This window comes from Carcharhinus amblyrhynchos, chromosome 13 (assembly GCF_965287045.1).
Source record: "Carcharhinus amblyrhynchos chromosome 13, sCarAmb.v2.hapA, whole genome shotgun sequence".
NCBI classification, from domain to species: domain Eukaryota; kingdom Metazoa; phylum Chordata; class Chondrichthyes; order Carcharhiniformes; family Carcharhinidae; genus Carcharhinus; species Carcharhinus amblyrhynchos.
Window position 1 is genome coordinate 57898371 of NC_137336.1, and position 19568 is coordinate 57917938.

The window sequence follows — 19568 nt, forward strand, 5'->3', positions numbered from 1 at the left end:
GACAATGAAGGAAAGTATAGTCAGAATCAAAACCCCAAAAAACTGTGGACTACCAACAATGCATTGAGCAAGCTACAGCAAAAAGTCTTTTAAAACCCATTACAAAACCACCAATGTGTACGCAGCAACGTTCATTTCACTTTAAACGACATACTTAGCACTGCTGCCGTGTTCTCCCTGTGTCTGTGCGGGGTTTCCTCCAGGTGCTCTGGTTTCCACCCACAGTCTGAAAGACGTGCTGGTTGGGTGCATTGACCCGAACAACCACCAGAGTGTGGTGATGAGGGGAATTTCACAGTCACTTCATTGCAGTGTTAATGTAAGGCTAACTTGTGACTAATAAATAAATAAACTTTATACTTCAGCAGCAAGGTCCCAGGGTTCCTACACTCCAATTTATCTGATGGAAGTGCATCATGTGAATGTTCCCTAATCTGAAACCTGGTAATTTAGTTTTAATCAATTGCTATATTTAAATGGGGCAAATTGATACTTTCCCCATCAGGTGAACATGGATTCTGACTCAATTTTAAACCTCACACATACTGAAGACAGACGTGCATTTATATATCACCTTTCACAACCACAGAACATCCCAATGCACTTTACAGCCAATGAAGTACTTTTGAAATGTCATCATTGGGGCCTCAAGAAAATGGCCTCATAGAAACTTTTACAGTGCCCATCAAGTCTACACTGACTCTCCAAGAGCATCCCACTCTATCCCTGAACACCATGTATTTATTCCACTTAATTCCCTAACCTATACATTTCTGGACACTAGGGGACAATTTAGCATGGCCAATCCACCTAACCTGCATATCCTTGGACTGTGGGAAGAAACTGGAGCACCCAGAGGAAACCCATGCAGACAGGGAGAGAACATGCAAACTCCACACAGACAATCACACAAGGCCAGAATCAAACCTGGGTCCCTGGCGCTACGAAGCACCAATGCTAACCACTTTGCCACCCATGGACTGAAATTTTCTCTAATACTGTTGCTGTTCCTTCTTTGTGTTGTGCCTTGAGTATCTGCCCCTGACTGTAAGATTATAGGAATGGCTGTGCCCTAATACGTCCTATCTGTCAAACATTGTGACATTGATGTTACTTCATCAGGAGCACAGGAAAGGATAGTGGTAATAACCAGTCTGGTAGTGCTTGGTCTCTGTAGAGTACACAACATTAATTCTCTCTCTAGAATTCTCTCACTGCAAAGGGTTTGGTTAAGACTTTGAACCTGTTAGTTGTGCAGTATGCCATTTAAGGTCCCTGCCACTTTTCTCCAGAACTTCCAGACATTCTGATTCTAATAATAGATTTTTCAGGGATCAATAAATAGTTAAAGTTAAATATGTGCAAATTTAAAAATAATTAAATTTAACCAAGCCAACTGAGATAAGAGCAGATGTAGTAATTGCATCAAATTTGATGCAATGGGATTTTTTTTATAGTGTATGATCATAAAAGTGAAATATGACTGGGCTGCAGGGTTTGAATTCAGATTGTACAACTCAATGAAATTGCTGTATAGTCTGAATTACGCCATATCGCTTCTCGGCCTTCCGGCTAAGATGAGGCATCTGATCAAGCCCAAGCTAGGGTGCAGTGCCTCATCTTGTCACCTTGGATTTTGTTTGCCTCTTGTTGGGGCCATGAACTGGATTTTGAATTTGGTTTTGGAGCAGGCAAGGAATGGATTTGAGTTTTCCTGGACCACTGTAAGTAAGCATTGGTTTTGTAACTTTAAGGATGGAATAAAAATTTTTAAAAATACCACATGAAGTCAAGGCTTCAGTTCAGAAACAAGGGGTGGACATTCTCCTCAATGGCCCCAATGAGTTATTGAATTGGATTGTGGAGAATGAAGAAAAATTCAGACGATTGAGTCCACGACTGCCTCACCATCCTGACCCAGATTCCCCCCACCATCTCTTTCTCCATTTCCTCTGGCCTCTCCTGCCTCTCTGCAGCACCTTTGGGATTTTCAACCTTGGCCCTGACATGTAGCCACAATGGATTGCACTGCCCAAATTTATTTTCTATACAAGCAATTGGGAAACCTAGGCTAGTGAGTGGGTCTCATGTGTGACCCTCCTTCATCTCAGTGGGCTGCAAGATTCAGGCATGTTCGCTAACCATGACCCTATGAATAAGATTGGATACATTTAATACGTACTGAATATTTCATAACATGTTATAGAAAATGTGGATGGCACGTGGTTAGCACTGCTACCTCACAGCACCAGGGACCCGGGTTCAATTCCTGGCTTGGACCACTATCTTTGCGGAGTCTGCATATTCTTCTCCTGTCTGCGTGTGTTTCTTCCGGTTTCCTTCCACAATCCGAAAGACGTGCTGGTTAGGTGCATTGGCCATGCTAAATTCTTCCTCAGTGTACCCAAACGGACATTGGAGTGTGGCAACTAGGGGATTTTCACAGTAACTTCATTGCAGTGTTAATGTAAGCCTACTTGTGACACAAATAAATAAATTTAAACTTAATCGTTTATATATTAATGGAACTATCATCAACCTCAAATGGTAAAACAAAAGAAATATTTATATTTTGGATGCAGAGGGAGCGCATGGCTCTCACAGTCAATGTTGTATGCAATCAGTATGCACCTACTTGCCCTTGCTTTACATGCTTATCACTGGTAGGAGAAAAGCTATGCAGATGGAAATCAGTGGCGTGTGGCAACACTGCACATGAGCAACAATCAATAAAATGTCTTGTGGAACACACTCAGAACCCAGATCCATATTTGGCCCCGGGTCACAGTTTGCCCACCACTGATCTATACAGTCCCGACAGCCAACACAATCAAAAAAGCACAATTGTTTCTGGCAGAGATCAGGTTCATGGAACTATGTATCGGCTCTGCTCACCCAAAATCAACAGGCACTGACCTTTTGCAGTTTAATTGCTGGAGTCTCAGGTGGCCAGTAAGCAATGTGTGATTATTCAAGGCAGGAAACAGGTCACCTTGCATGCCCTTGAATATCTCAGCAGTCACTTCACTGACAGATATGAATCATACAGTCACAGCTACTGGCATTTTAATTGAAGCTGCAACAGTGAGTGCTCAGCACCTGAATAACAATAACGTGAACTTCTCAGTCCTGCAGCTTGATTCATGTGCTTCAGTGCTCCTGGTAATGTTGCAAAGCTAATGAGGAGGATGGTTACCACTGCATGTTCCAAATCTTCAACAACAGAACTTTGCATTTGCATAGCACCTTCCCATAGTGAAAATTCCAAGGTGATTTGCAAAAGCATAATCAAACCAAAATTGGCACTGAGGCAAAAAGGAGACATTAGGACAGGTAATGGAGGTAGGTTTTTACAGCAGGGAGAGAGATAGGGAGTAGGGAGAGAGGGATAGAGAAACCAAGACGGAATTTCAGAGCTTAGGGCTCAGATGGCTGAAGGCAATGCAGCCAGTGGTGAGTCAATAGAAGAAGTGGAAGCACAAGACATCAGAGTTTGAGAAGCACCAATTTCATAGTGTGGCTGGAGGAGGTTACGGAGATAGGAAAGAGAGAGGCCATGAAGGAAATTGAACTTCAGCTTGAGAATTTTAACATTGTGATATTGGTGGATCAGGAGCCAGTGAAAGTTAGTGAGCGCAGGGTTGAATTGTGATCAAGATTTGGTGTGAGTAGTCACGATGTGGAGATGTTGGCATTGGACTGGAGTGGACACAATAGCAAATCTCGCAACATCAAGTTAAAGTCCAACAGGTTTATTTGAAATCACCTGATGAAGGAGTAGCACTCTGAAAGCTCATGATTCCAAATACACCTGTTGGTCTTTAACTTGGTCTGGACATGGGCAGCTAGGCTTTGAATTAACTCATACTTTTGGAGGATGGACGGTTTGATTCTGGCCAGGGTATTGGATGCTAGCCCAGTTGAGGGGTAATAAGTGCATTGTGACAACCGATGGGATCTGTCAAATGCATACTGCATGAGACTGCGGATGGCCAGCAACTATTAATAAAATTAATATAAAATCCTGTGAATGTGGAAGATTGAGCAATGAATTGGAGTGAGTAATGCCAAGGTATCCATGCTCAGATTGGTAGCAATCCATTGCCATGACACCTCTCAGACTTTCTATGTGGATCATAACACATCAAATAACATTTTTTTTCAAAAAAATTAATTCTCTCAATTCAATTTATTAATAGTTTAAAAAAAAAGATGCATGAAGGCAGTGGCCACCAGTAGACAACCCTCTCCCTCACACCATATCCAATAGTATAGAAAACAGTGCAGCTGAGTGCTCCCACTGTGCTGTGTATCTTCTTGTCTTGATCACTCAGGGTTGAAGTGATGACTTGCAAAACAGAACAAGATAACATATGCAATACACTGAATCATTCAGCCAAGTGATACATACAGCCAATGATAGGTGAAGAGCAGACAGACTTTATTAATATTTCCTTGAAAAAAACGGAAACATTAGTATGCAAGCTGCAGACATGCTGCCGTTCACAGAATGGCTCAACTTTTGCAGTGCTTTCTTTGTTACTTGCAACAGAATTGAGGGATGAAAGCTTCCCTGGGATGAAATCATTTTCTATTCTACATCGTGGACCTCTGTGGACCTCTGCTGTGTGAAGAATGGCACAGTTCCTCCCTCGGGCATCGAATGCTATGTTTCAACACATGCTTTCCCTCATTTCCTGCAGCATGATTTCAAATGGCCAAAATATTAATTTCTCTGACTGTCTGACAACTTGCATTTAAATTAACTCGTGAATGTGCAAACACACTCCCTCGCTAAGACTCTGCTGGTTGTCAGACTGTTCTTACAACTGAATTACTCGCGCACTCCTGAAGAGGTGTGAGAGACATCAGATCTATTTGGCTTGTTCTCCTGAGCAAACAGCCAGATTCTGCCTTACTCTGTCACAGGGCAGGAGCAGCACAAACAAGATGGAGAGCAAAGCTCATTTCACTCTGTCTCAACAATGACTTCACTCCTTCCCCACTCAACTTCAGAGGGGTTCCCATTGCCGCACCAATATGATATTATTGTTTTACCCAACATTAACTCCCATGGCTTCTTGGAGTGACAATACCCAATTTCTTGAATTTATAGGCAGAACGATCAATCAAATTCATCTCAGGTTATCCCATAGTGATCTTACCTGGGAAGAACACCTTTCAGAAAGGGGAGAGATTTGAGGTTAGTGCACACTTTCTTTGTTCTTTCCTAGGAATGTCGGCTTCATTGGCAAAGCCAGCGTTTATTCTCCATTCCTAATTGCCCTTGAGAAGGTGGTGGTGATCTACCTTCTAGAATCACTGCAGTCTCTGAGGCGTAGGTACACCCACAGTGCTGTTAGTGAGAGAGTTCCAGGATTTAATCGAGTGACAGAGAAGGAACAGTGATGTATTTCCAAGTCAGGATGTTGAATAACTTGGGGGGTACTCGCTGGTGATGACGTTCCCATTCATCTGCCACCTTTATCCTAATTATGTGAGAGAGGTCATGGGTGGAACTTTACGAGAATGATTCGAAGTGTCCAGCTAGCGTGAAAATGGGAAAGTTGCAGATCTGTTTTTTGAGTGAATTTTTACTCCCGACCCTATGAACTTAGACATTGAAAATATAGACTAGACGATTTCTAACTGCAACAGGCAGTGGCGGGGTTTAATTCACCAGCCAACCTGCCGAGGGAGCTATTGCTGTTGTGCAGACCTCTGCACATGTGTGATAGCAACAGCAGAGGGAGTTATTGCATATGTGCAGACCTCTGACTTTGTACTTGTGCAACAGCAGAGGTCTGACAGAGAGTTATCAGGCCTCTGCTGTTGCAGGCGACCTGAACACAGCCTCCCAGCCCCTGGGGACTGCAGCCGATCACAAACCCCAGATCACCCAGAAATGCAGCCCCACTGCCCAAACAGCCACCCAGACTGATTGTAAACTCCCCTCCCACCCCATACCAATCGGACTTGCAGAGTGGCAGCAGGTCCCCTCCTTCCCTCCCCAATTGGGCTGCCACATAGACCCCACTCAATGGCACTGCCCGGTGGGCATTACAGAGTTGCCAGACTGGCAGTGCCCTCATGATCTTGGATTCCCTGGGGGGCCTCAATGGCCTCTGGTTCTACCAACAAGGCCAACACGACTGCTCCACATTTATAGGGAGCAGGTGTTTTCCTCGCCAGAGAGAACTTCTCCCAGTGAGGCCACGATGGCACGTGAGCCTGGATGATTGAGCGCCGGGCTCGTTAATGCCATGTAAATCCTCATAAAATATATTTAAATAATTTATTCAGCATCTTGCCCATTTCCGGTGAGAGGCTGATCTCGCCAGAAAACCAGCTCTCATAAAATTGCGAGAGCTGAGAAACTGGGCGCGATCCTGATTTCTCAGCTCATGCGTGATTTTACCGGCAACATTCTAAATCCCAATTTTACATTTTGTCAGCTGCAAAATAAATGCAAGATTAAAAATGTTTGAATGTAAAATGTCTCTGCTAATGGCTGTACAACATGATGAAGCAGAGTTTAAACTAGAAAAGGTGACCAGAGAGCAAATTAAAATCCAAGCCAAATATTTGGGGGCGGCATGGTGACACAATGGTTAGCATTGTAGCCTCACAGCACCAGGGTCTCAGATTCAATTCCAGCCTTGGGTCACTGCCCATGGGGAATTTGTGTGTCTGCATGGATCTCCTCCGCGTTCTCCAGTTTCCTCCCATAGTCCAAAGATGTGCCGATTAGGTTGATTGGCTAAATTGCCCCTTAGTATCAGGAGCATTATCAGGATAATTACGTGGGGTTAGAGGAATAGGGCCTGGGTGGGATAGTTGTCTTGATAGCACTCTTGATGGGCTGAATGGCTTCCTTCTGCACTATTAAGACTCTATGAGTTTAAATTTCATTGGTTTATTTCTCCCAGTATAATTTTCTGTCAAGATACATCTTGTATTCTCCTCATTCATTGTCCTGCATTCCAAAAATGAAAGTAGCAATTTGTTGCAATGGCTTTTCTCCTCAAATAGTGGTCATGAACAGCTAGGGTTTCTATTTCTGAGTTATACCGCGAGGCTTTGCTGGAAAGTGATGTGGATTGGATGACTGATAGGCTTCATCACTAACAACAGCTAGCCAACAAGTGCTAATTTGTTAACTATTCTTTGGATTGTTTTAATGCAGATGATTTACTGGGATAGGAAAGAGAAATATTTTTTATTTAATCTCTTAAAGTGAATTAGGTTCATAACCAATAAATTATTAATTAAATCATAAAATGTTGGCATTTATGGGCTTTGTTCTGACTGGTCCCCAGTCAAGATCCGTTAGTTTGTTATGATTTCATATGGCTTATTACCAAATGTTTGTGCTCCCAGTCAAGACAGCGGAAGCTTTATTCAACATCATTTATAAGTTACGACAAGATTAATTTCAGTCCACCCCTCGTGCATACGTTTTCCCAGTCCAAATATATTTATGCTTAAGGAGCCAACTTAACCAGGCTTTTTTGAGTTAAAGAAAAAGTTACTTATTGGTAAAATGCAAGAAAAAACTCATAAAATTCAACAGGCATACACACAGATTAAAAATGAGAAGAGAGTCGAGAATTAAAAGTTCTCTACAAAAAGATACGAAACAATCTTTGTCTTGTCCATGAGGAGTAGAAGGTGAAATTTTGTGGCTGTTAAGTTGGGTGATTCTGATAGCATTAACTTTGGCAGTTGAACAATTAGTTTGGAAACTCTTCATTTTGCAGGTTAGTTGAAAGGATTTTTCTGGTTTCCTTTCCAACTGTGGCTTATTCCAGAAATCAAAGAGAGACTTTACCAGTAAGCAACAGTCAATGCTCTTCAGCTGTGACTGTTACAGCACACACTAGCACAGTGGAACTTCACCAGAGACTAGAGTTACAGTTGGTTTTGAAATCTTTTTCTTGTCTATTTCTGGAAGGGGAAAACCGCAAACATGTTTGGGATATGATTCATGCTGGTAGTAGTTTCTGCTGAGATGATAATCAGCTTTCATTATCTCCATAGGGGATTACAGTTCAGTTTCTGCATTACTTTTTTCTTTGAAATGTACCTCTCTTAAAAACAAAGCTACAACATCCTGTTGTCTCTTTTAGGACTGAATATAATCCACATAGGAGTTCCAGCATGTGGTTACTTGCAGTCTAAACTAGTTTTTGTTTGTATGCCCTTAAAAGAAAACCAGATGTCTTATAAACAAGCTCAATATCTCTGTACAGAATTTATGAGTTATAATCCATCGTCATGACAGCTTACACATGAAGTCTGAACTGGCATTAAAGTGAGCTAGTACAGATGCTGCTCCAGTTCTTGTTTTATTGCATGATGAAGACATTGGTTCTTCATTTTATCACTCCTTCACCTTCCCTATCCTCCTCCTCTACCATTCCAGCCATCCTCCTCACCTTTCCTACTCCCCTCCCTTCCTTCCAATCACTTCCTCATCTTCCCAAAACTCTTCTTCACCTTCCCAGCCCTCCTTCTTGAATATTCCTGTATCTGCTTGATATTCCAGTCAGTTTTGGTTTTCTGTGAAATGTGAGTCTCACTCTGGTTCAATCAAATCAATAGTGAGGAGGGCAAATTATGATGACAGATAGAATCACCTCAGGAGTTAACAGTACTGAGACCAAAGCAGTTTCTTTCTGCTCCAATTTACCAGTCACTCTTGGGATGTAACCAAGTAATCTGAGAGTAGTCAGACATTCATGAGCACTCTGGCTTTTCCTTCTTATCATCCCCTATTCTCTATGAAGAAGAAAAAAGGAAATGTTTCAGTTTCATTACTGATAGAATGAATATTACAAAAATCTTCAAATAACAAGTATCAACAATGAAGAAAACCAGGACAGTTCAATGGAAGGTGTATAATCCACCTAACTAATTCCAGTAAAGTCTTTATGATTGCTAGGCCTTTGTACCATTGTGCATGTAACTTTTTTTTGTATTTGATTACGCCATTTTATATTGCTTCACCAATTATTTATTATCTCTACATCCACATTCAATTAGTTGCATTGAGTGGGTCATAACAGAAGAAAGATTTTCACTCCTGAGATGGAATCGGAAACTGGAATTGGGAAAAAGTGCCCGGACAGTCGGATTTTCATTCCAGTGATAACTAGAATCAGGCCCCCATCCTATGATGGTCACAGAGCTGAGGTTATCTTAAAGGGTGGTGAATCTGTGGAATTCACTGCCCAGTGAAGCAGTTGAAGCTACCTTGTTGAATGTTTTTAAGGCAAAGGTAGATAGATTTTTGAACAGTAAAGGAATTAAAGGTTATGGTGAACAGGCCAGAAAACCAGCTCTCAGAAAATCGCGAGAGCTGAGAAACTGGATATGATCCTGATTTCTCTGCTCTTGCGTGATTTTACCGGCAATATTCTAAATCCTAATTGGAGTAAAAGGAGCTGAGTCCACAAAAAGATCAGCCAAGATCTTATTGAATGGTGGAGCAGGCTCGGAGGACGAAATGGCCTACTCCTGCTCCTGGTTCTTATGTTCTCATATAACCAATTTGATAATGGAGATAGAAAATGCACATGGGAGGGTAATAAAAGATGGTTAAACTCACCTGATGAAGGAGCAGTGCCCCGAAAGCTCATGAATCCAAATAAACCTGTTGGACCTTAACCTGGAGTTGTGACAATTCTTACTGTACCCACCCCAGACCAATGTCGGCACCTCTACATCAATAATAAATCAAATCAAATAAAAGAATTGAAAGGGCCAGGTAAAGTGATAGGGACAGTTGGCAAAGTAATGATACTACAACACGGTAACCAGACAGTGCGAGCCCACTCTTCGAGAGTAGTGGGAATTGATTATGAATTTGGAGCATCTGAATAAGATGTAGAAATACTAGAAGCACCTTGAGCAGCTATGATGGTCAGACAGCTTTAGACGAGAGGGAATCTGATGATCAGCTAAGTAATACTGAGGCATGGAATGAAGCTGTTATTTCAAAGGTTCAATTATCCAAAGTGGACACAGGGTATCATACATACCCAAAGGGTCAAGTGAGTGGAGGGATGCCACTATAATCGGAAGAGCAGGAAAACTCTCAGGTAAATATAAACACTGGCTCAATGTCCAAGAGCAAGGGCAAAAAAGTGAAAGCTTTGGGAAAGGTTGGGAAAATAGGGGGACAGGATGGAAGCCGACAAAGCAAGATTTAAGTTCTGAGGATGAGTCAGTGAGCACTTGTGAATCGATGAACATAGGAAAAAGTCACAAATCTGTAACCGAAGTGTGTTAACAGAGAAGAGGTCTGAGAGTAGCAGCCCTTACAGGGACAGACATGGAAGTAAAGGTCAGAGTTTAATGAGGAAGGCTAGGAATCAAACCGATGACAGATAGAAGTTCCCATGATAGGAAAGTGTTGGTGGTTGCCAATAAAATGAAGTTTATTGAATAAAGAGAGGCGAAACAAAGAGAATTGGACAGTTGAAAAGATTTTGGAGTGTACACCGAGGTACCAGTTGAAGGGCAGCCTGCTCTGTCCCAGTGATGGGTTTCCACAGAGGAAGTTTTTGCAAGATGGGGCTTACAAAGCAAAAATCGGATTAGTAGCCAGTGGGTATGAAGAACACTTGGAGCAGAGAGACATTAGGGTTGTTTCACTCACAGTGGAGAAAATAAGACTGAAATTTATTTTTGCTGTCCCTAGCATGTAATAATTGGGAATGTAAGTTGATGGATATCAAAACAGCATTTCTGCAGGGCGAAACATTTCAGAGAAGTTTAGTTTGAAGCCACCCAAAGAAGCAGGTAATACACAGGGACAGTTGTGGGAACGGAACACATGTATATAAGGATTGAGTGATGCATCAACAGTTTGGTATTTTTCTGTACGATCTGTATTGCTGACGACTGGCTGTGCCCAGTTAAAAGCAGATCTTGTAGTGTTCTATTGGAAGTCTAAAGGAAAATTGGCTAGAGTTTGAAGAGAGGGTAATTAATAGGCTTACAAACAGAATTTAAAGTAGGGAGACAAACGGCTGGTGCTTTTCAATATCTCGGTCTTGATATCCGACAAACGAAATCTGGGATAATGATGAATCAACAGGGTTATTTAGAGAGCAGTGACCCTATTCCCATAACTAAAGAGAGATCGATGGAAAAAGAGAAACAGAACTTTTGAGGAGTATGATAGGACAGTTAATTGGCTATGCACACAGACAAGACCAGATGGGAGCTACAGTAACTTAAAGCTCAGTAATATGTTGAAGCGTGCTTCAGTCTGAGACCTTTCAGGCAAATAAAACTTTAAAAAAGCTAAAATTAAAGGAGTGTGTCATTAAATTCCCAGCACTGGGAGAATCGGAAGTCATGAACTTAGTTGTGTTTAGTGATGCTTCACATGCTAATCTACCAGATGGATATTCAAGCTGTGCCAGATTCATAATATTCTTGGTAAGTGAGGAAGGAAAATATTGCCCCTTGGTCTGGAAAGCAAAGAAAATATAAAGGGTAGTCAAAAGTACATTGCAGCTGAAACCCTAGCATGAATGAAGGTGATAGAGATGGGGATATATCTGTTTGACAGTATAACAGTTATTTTTCATGGCAATGTTGGGAAAGAAGGTACCAATTGAGTGTTGTATAGACAATTGATCTTTACGTGGACAATGTTCGCTCAACAAAAAGTGTAACAGAAGAGCGACTGAGAATTGTTTTGGCCAGCATTAAACAAATGCCTGAAAAAAAGGAGGTTTCAAAGCTCAACTGGATTGGTGCAAATCTACAGTTATCCAACTTCTTTGCCAAAAGGGAAGCAGGTATTGGAAAGTTGTTAGAAAATTACAGCTCAGAAACAGACCTTTTGGCCCTTCTTGGCTGTGCCAAACCATTTTTTTGCCTAGTCCCACTGACCTGCAGTTGGACCATATCCCTCCACACCCCTCTATCCATGAACCCGTCCAAGTTTTTCTTAAATGTTAAAAGTGACCCCGCATTTACCACTTTATTCAGCAGCTCATTCCACACTCCCACCACTCTCTGTTTGAAGAAGCCCCCCCCCAATATTCCCTTTAAACTTTTCTCCTTTCACCCTGAACCCATGCCCTCTGGTTTTTTTCCTCCCCTAGCCTCAGTGGAAAAAGCCTGCTTGAATTCACTCTATCTATACCCATCAAAATCCTATACACCTTTATCAAATCTCCCCTCATTCTTCTACGCTCCAGGGAATAAAGTCCTAACCTATTCAATCTCTCTCTCTAACTCAGCTTCTCAAGTCCCGGCAACATCCTTGTGAACCTTCTCTGCACTCTTTCAACCTTATTTACATCCTTCCTGTAACTAGGTGACAAAAACTGTACACAATACTCTAAACTCAGCCACATCAATGCCTTATACAACCTTACCATAACACTCCAATTTTTAGACTCGATACTCCAATTTATAAAGGCCAATGTACCAAAAGCACTCTTTACAACCCTATCCACCTGTGACGTCACTTTTAGGGAATTCTGTACCTGTATTCCCAGATCCCTCTGTTCAACTGCATTCTTCACTGGAGGGTGGTTAGCTTAAATTAATTTGGGGAAAAAAAGATAAAAGAGGAATCTGTTATAATGTAACCAATGATAACATGCTGTGAGGGTCAGCTGACCTGGTAGACAATGTAACCAATGGCAAAATGATATGGTGGTCAGCTGACCCAGTATAAATAAGAAGCAGATGGAAACTGTGGGGAAGCCTGTGTGGCCCCAGGATGTGACCCCCAGGTGTTGGAGTAATTCAATTTCGTTATTAAACCTTTTTCTTTGATTTACTTCCTGAAGTTAGTTCTTTTATTACTTGCAACTGAACTACCCTTATTGCTGAATGAACAGTAACTTTCTCCTTTCTACAGAAGATACCTGGATTCAACTTCAATATCTTTCACAATAATAAAATTCCACAACAATATAATAAACAAAGGGTCATTTTAAAATTTGACACAGTAAACACTGACCAGCATTAGAGCTTTCTTCATTTTAACCATCTGTGGTCACTTTCTCTCTTCCTCTATCTGAACCTTTCCCTCACACTTTTGTCATTCTGTTTCTTTCCCTTATCAATTTTCTTTTGGCTTTTCTCATTTTACCGGAACTTGATGCTTTGAGAGGTTGGATAGATTGGGCCTTTTTCCCCTGCAGCATAGGATTCTTGGAGGTGATCTTATAGAGGTCTACAAAATAATGAGGAGCATAGATAGGGTAGATTGGCAACGTCTTTTCCCATAGGTAGGGGAGTCTAAAACTAGAGAGCATAGGTTTAAGGTGAGAAGGGAGAGATATGAAAAGGTCTGGGAGTATTCTTTTCACGCAGAGGATGGTGAGTGTCTGGAACAAGCTGCCAGAGGTAACGGTAGATGCAAGTACAATTTTGTCTTTTAAAAAGCATTTAGACAGTTACGTGGGTAAGATGGGTACAGAGGGATATGGACCAAATGTGGGCAACTGGGTCTAGCTTAGTGGTTTTAAAAAAAGGACAGCATGGACAAGTTGGGCCAAAAAGTCTGCTTCCATGCTGTAAGCCTCTAGGATTTCATGACTTTGAATCTCTTTCTCGCTTGTTTTCATATCTGTGACATTTTGATTCTTTCTTTTGTTTTCTCGTCCCTGTCTTCCTCTGATTTCTATCTCTTCCTATTTACCTCACCAACCAAACAGAAAAATAAGTTAGTTATGGAAATGAAAGATTCTCATATCAGCCCCAGTAATTGTTTGTATTTCTGCACCATGTAAGAGCAGTTCTGCAGGACACATACTGTTGCCTGGATAATACACTGTGATGGAGTACAAGCACACCAGTGTATTTCAGAGATAGGTGACCAGTCACTGTTACCAATGAACAGGGGACAGCATAAGGTAGACTCCAGTCAAGATTTCACTGTAAGAAGAGATGGAGTGCATGTATGATTTTGATGAATTGACCTTTCCTTTCTTCCAGTTTCACAGATGGTTATCGAAGAAGTGAATGCTTTGCACACGCAGCTGGAGATTGAGAAATCTTGTCGGGAGAATGCGGAAGTCTTAGCCACCAAGGTAACAATGTCTCTCAGAATGCCCGGTGCTTCTGTGGAGGCCAGATGGCCTGGTAGCACAATGCAGACAATATTCACTCAACTCCAATTATCATCAAAAGTCCTAACTAGGGCTAACTGGCTCTCAGATCCTCCAGGCACAGTGGGATGAGTTGGACTGTTTTCCTGATAACCAGGAAATGAGAACTGGGCCAAAGTATACCGTTCAAATGAACATGAATGTACACTGTTGAAATGGTGTCAGTGTCCACATTCCGCACCACCAGTCGGGGTCATTGAAGTGAATTATACACTCTTGCTCAGACATTAACCCTTTTCTCTTCAATGAGGAAGATAGTGCTACTGAAAGACACTGTTAACGACAACAAATTTCAGATTCACCAAAATGCCACTGAATTTACCAAACAAGGTTTGGACAGTCTTTGTGTACTGTTAGCTGGACATGTGTAAAAAATTGGTATTAAATGCCATTGATTTATCAATTTCACGTTCACAGTCTATGACGACAGGGAGTATGGGAGACTATTTTTAGTGATTCATTGAAGTATACGAATAGTGGAGTGTAAGGTGAAATCTTGCTTCTTTGGCTGGGGGTGCTTTGTCTTGTCAGAACTTTCATACAAAGATTGGCTGAATCTCCTTTACTTCTCGTCACAGCTCAGTCATGAAAACAAGAAGCTGAAGTACCTCAGTCTAACATCCCGGGTTTGTCTTGATGACTTGCTTCCCAGTATTTCGGATTGTGGAGCTGCAGATGAGGAGCCACAGGACACAAGCCCTGACCCCTGCATTCAATATCAGCAGCAGGTCAAAGGTGAACATTTAATGGCTTGCATAAGTGAACTCTGACCCAAAACCTGCATGCCTCAATTACTGGTGCCCAAAATGTCAGAGTCTGCAACATCATTATAGTCATCACACCGTGTATTGCAAAGTAGGGATAAAGGTACACTAAACTCGGCAGCACAGTGATAAGCACTGCTGCCTCACAGTGCCAGGGACCCAGGTTCAATTCCAGCCTCGGGTGACTGTCCGCGTGGAGTTTGCACATTCTTCCCATGTCTGTGTGGGTTTTCTCCGGGTGCTTATGTTTGAACTGTCGGAAGAAACATATGCAGGTTAGGTGGATTAGCCATGCCAAATTCCCCTTTCATATCCGAAGATGTGTAAATTAGAGATTAGCTATGGTAAATGCACAATGTTACAGGGATATGGCTGGTTGCGTGGGGAGGAACCGGACAAAATGCTCTTTTGGAGAGTCAGTGGACTAAATGGCCACCTTCTGCACTGCAGGGATTCTATGGTTAATTTGACCGCAGGAGGAAACTTTCAACCTAGCAGAGTAAGAACCAACAGCATTAGTTATTGTATCATCCATGTCGGAATCCAGTATCAATTATCTTGTAACACAATGCAGCAAAGGAAATCAGGTTCCATTTTCTAGTAATCTTATAGCGGACACATTATAGGATGAGGTGTTAGTGTCATAAATGAAAGCTTTATAATGAGAACAAGGTGTGTAACAAAGATAGTGTTACAACTGAGAGCCTCAATGTCTCCCTTGCGCAGCCCACTCCATACTATAAAGTTCACAATTTTCTTTGTTCCACAGCATAAGTGGAAAGGGACCCCAAAAGTTAATGGTGGAGTTATATCCTGACCGTTTTTTTCTATTTGTTCAGAAAGATGGGCATCACTGCCCTGTCTAGAGCAGCATTTATTGTCTGCCCCTAATTGCCCTTGAGAAGGTGGTGGTGAGCTTTCTTCTTGAACCGTTGCAGTTCATGTGGTGTATGTACACCCACAGTGCTGCGAGGGAGGGTGTTTCATGACTTTGCTGAAGAACATTAACAGTCCATAGTGCTTGCAGTCGAGTCTTTTCCTGACCCAAACAAGATCTTTTGGGCCTTGGTTTTCCAGGTTGCTGAATAAACCCGGGGGTGGGGCCTCCTTGTGATGACTTCGCAGTGAGTGGGCGGGTGACGTTTGGCTGAAAGGGAAGTTTGCTTGTTTTTGCAGCTTAATCCCTATGTGTCCACAGATCTGCAGGAGACAGTAACACAGCTGTTGGAGGAAAAGAAACAGTTTGCTGGCCAAGTGCAAGAATTACAGAGCAACATTGAGGAATTAACCACCAGAGTAAGTGTCTGTTCTATTTGCCTGACAGTGAGAGGACTCTACAACAACAACAAAACAGTGAAATTTTTCCCACTGTGCATGGAAGGTTATCACATACCAGGCTTATGAAAAACCAACTAATGAAAGAACTAAGGTTAGCAGGGTTGGATAATTGAACGATTTGAAGCTTTCAAACTATGAGTTGCGTGGGTATTAATGAGGTGACAACTGGCCCTGAGCTGCCAGTGTTCTGCTGAGCTCTACACCATGTTCTACATGTTTAGAGTACTAATAATGGATCTTGTAAGAATGCTGCGAACTGTGATCAGTGTCAGGAATATCAATCAGATAGATCTATAATCCCTTCACAGCAATTCATTCTCAAAGGACTGGCTGGAGATTTATCCATCTTCAAGCATTGCTTTCATAGCACGTTATGATAATGTGATTAGCAGCATCTGAAAATGAAACTTGAAAGAATGCTTGAGACAGATGGTAATAATTGGCAGAATTGAAAGACTTTAATGCACCTCACACACTCAATATCAGCCAGGGTTCTATTTAATAATAAAATGAAATTACTTTCAAATGTTCCAGATTAGCAGAAGGTTCACAAAGGTTATTTATGTTTAGAAGTAAAAACAGGAAATGTTGGATAAAATCAGCAAGTCCAGCAGCATCTGTGGAGAGAGACAGCAGTAACGTGGCATTCTCTCCTTCCTCCTCAACGGCATGTTTCTCAGCAATGGGTGGGGGTGGAGTTGGGGGGGGTGGTGGTGTGTGGAAAGGGGGGGGTGCGGTGTGGGTTGCTGCTGGCCAGTGGTGGGGTCTTTTGGTTTCACAGTAAGTGGGGGTTTCCCATTGAATCCATCTCCACCACCGTCCCCCCGCACCAACCAACTAGGAAACCCAAGGTGGGGATGTGTTGTCAGTGGGACCTAGAGATCCTGCTGGTATGAAGAGCCAGAAGATCTTACCCAACATTTCAATCTAAATTACCCTTCTACAGAAGAAGGATCAGTTAGACTCAAAACTTTAACTCGGTTTCTCTCTCCAGAGATACTGCTTTTCCTGTTCAAATTTCATATTTTCAGCCTTGCAGTAAAGGTGTGAGTAATGATGGTAAGCAATGGTTGAGATTCGGTGGCTATATTGATCAGCAAATGTGCTTGTGAAAGATCAGTCTTGCTGAATTTATGTTGACCTGATAATCCAGCAAACCAATCTTCAGCTAATGCAAGCGGATACTGAGCAGTACACAGCATTGGATTTGTGGTTGTTTTGAAATACAAACTGAACTACTTGGTTTCATGATAGGTACTATAAGAAGTAGCTCAGTCACTTGTTGTAACTAGCTCTAACACACCAGCGTTAACAAGTCATATTAATTCTTCTTTGACCTTGGGACGAATTGCCTAGGGCACCACTCCTGCTCTGAGACTTTTAGTTGACAATTAGGTTTTATCTTGAGTTTCACTTGAACTCCCTTCGTTGAGCCAAGTCTCTCTTTGAATATACTCTTGTGCTTATCCCGAGGGTGCTGTAGGTTAGTTTTGACATCAATCAATCTGTTGACAACACTCTAGTTAAGCTTTATCTTCTTCAATTATGATCTCTCAAATAGAGCTGAAAAATCACCACAGAGCACAGTTCGACTGTTTGTCCACTCAACTCAACAATGGCCATAATATAACACTTCAATGGCACAGCACCACTATCAATCTCCATCCTAGTAGATTGTTCATTTAACTTTGGAAGCACCCAGAATCTGAGATTCATTCTATAGATAAACTGTTCAGTTGATGGACTTTATCATATTCAGTCTTTTTTTTATTCCATGGTGTAAATTATATTTGTAGAATACAGCTTTTTTTTTCTTGAATGTACACAGATTGTTCTTCTGAATATTTTTCTCAGTGGAATCTGGTCTTGCGCAACAAAGTTTTACAATGTGACCCATTTTAGCACAATTCCTGTGTTGACCATCCTTGCTCCAGCATTTACATGTTGAATGGCCCATTTTGGCACATCTGTGACATGTTTGTTGCTGTTTGACTTCTTATGGGCAGCTCCCTATTTGTCTTCATTCTTGCGTGAAATTGTGAAGTACCTTTAGCAGTCAGTTCAATTAACATTGCAATTTCTACTACTGTTTTTAAAATCAAAGTGCATTCAGTAAGCAATCTTCTTCGGACAGCCTCATTTTGGAGACCACAAATTAGATTATCTTGAAGAGTATCTTCTAAGGATTCACAAAAGCCAAAATGTTGTGCCAGCCTTTTTAAGGTTGCCACAATTGAGCAATGCTTTTGTCTTCCACTGATTCCTTTGATGGAAACTGAACTGAAGCTTTTAATTCCTATTGTACTGAGAAAAGCGAGTATGAGCAACTTGTATGCAATTTTATTTCCTCGTACAAAATGCTGGAAATACTTGGCATAGGAACTCCAAGATTTGTCTTCTTAATTGAAAGAGCCTATGGATCCTAATTGACGTGCCATTTCTCTTGCAGACACTAGTGACTTGAGACTGCTCAGAATATTTTTATTTTACTGTCTTTCCAGTATCTTACCCATGTAACTGCCTAAATGCTTTTTAAAAGACACAGTTGTACCCACCTCTACTACAACCTTTGGCAGCTTGTTCCAGACACTCATCACCTTCTGAATGAAAAAGATGACCATCTGGATCCTTTCATATCTCTTCCCTCTCACTTTAAATGTATGCCCTCTAGTTTTAGACTGCCCTGTCTTTGGGAAAAGATGTTACTATCTACCTTATTTATGGCCCTCACGTCTATGAGATTCCCCTAAGCCTCCTATGCTCCAGGAAAAAAAATCCCAGTCTATCCAACCTCTCCTTACAACTCAAGCCATCAATTCCCAGTAGCATCCTAGTAAATCTTTTCTGCACTCTTTCTAGTTTAATAATATCCTTTCTATAATAGGTGACCAGAACTGTACACAGTATTCCAAATGTAGCCTTATCAATGTTTTGCATGACTTCAACAAGATGTCCCAACTCCTGTATTCAATGTTCTGACCAATGGAACCAAGCATGCCAAATGCCTTTCTTCACCATACTGTCCACCTGTGACTCCACTTTCAAGAAGCTGGTTTGATCTACCAAAATCATCACCTCACATTAATCTAAATTAAATTGTCATTCGATTCATATCTGCCAGATACAATAGTGACTTTTAAGGGGCGTTTGGACAAACACATGAATAGGATGGGATTAGAGGGATATGATCCCCAGATGGATAGGAGGTTGGGCAGCATAGTGGGTGCAGGCTTAGAGGCCAAAGGACCTGTTCCTGTCTGTAATTTTCTTAGTTTGTACTCCCCTTTACGCCTCGGAGACTGTCAACTTTGTTTTTTGT

General features: G+C 41.6%; 1 protein-coding gene across 1 annotated transcript in view; it reads left to right on the forward strand.

Annotated features, from left to right (window-relative positions):
* LOC145351533 (shootin-1-like) overlaps positions 1–19568 on the forward strand; it is a 120622-nt gene that overhangs the window by 59005 nt on the left and 42049 nt on the right. The window contains exons 3-5 of the mRNA XM_080201129.1: positions 13975–14069; positions 14726–14882; positions 16110–16207. Coding sequence (XP_080057255.1) covers positions 13975–14069; positions 14726–14882; positions 16110–16207 — 350 coding nt within the window. The remainder of the gene's footprint in view (positions 1–13974; positions 14070–14725; positions 14883–16109; positions 16208–19568) is intronic.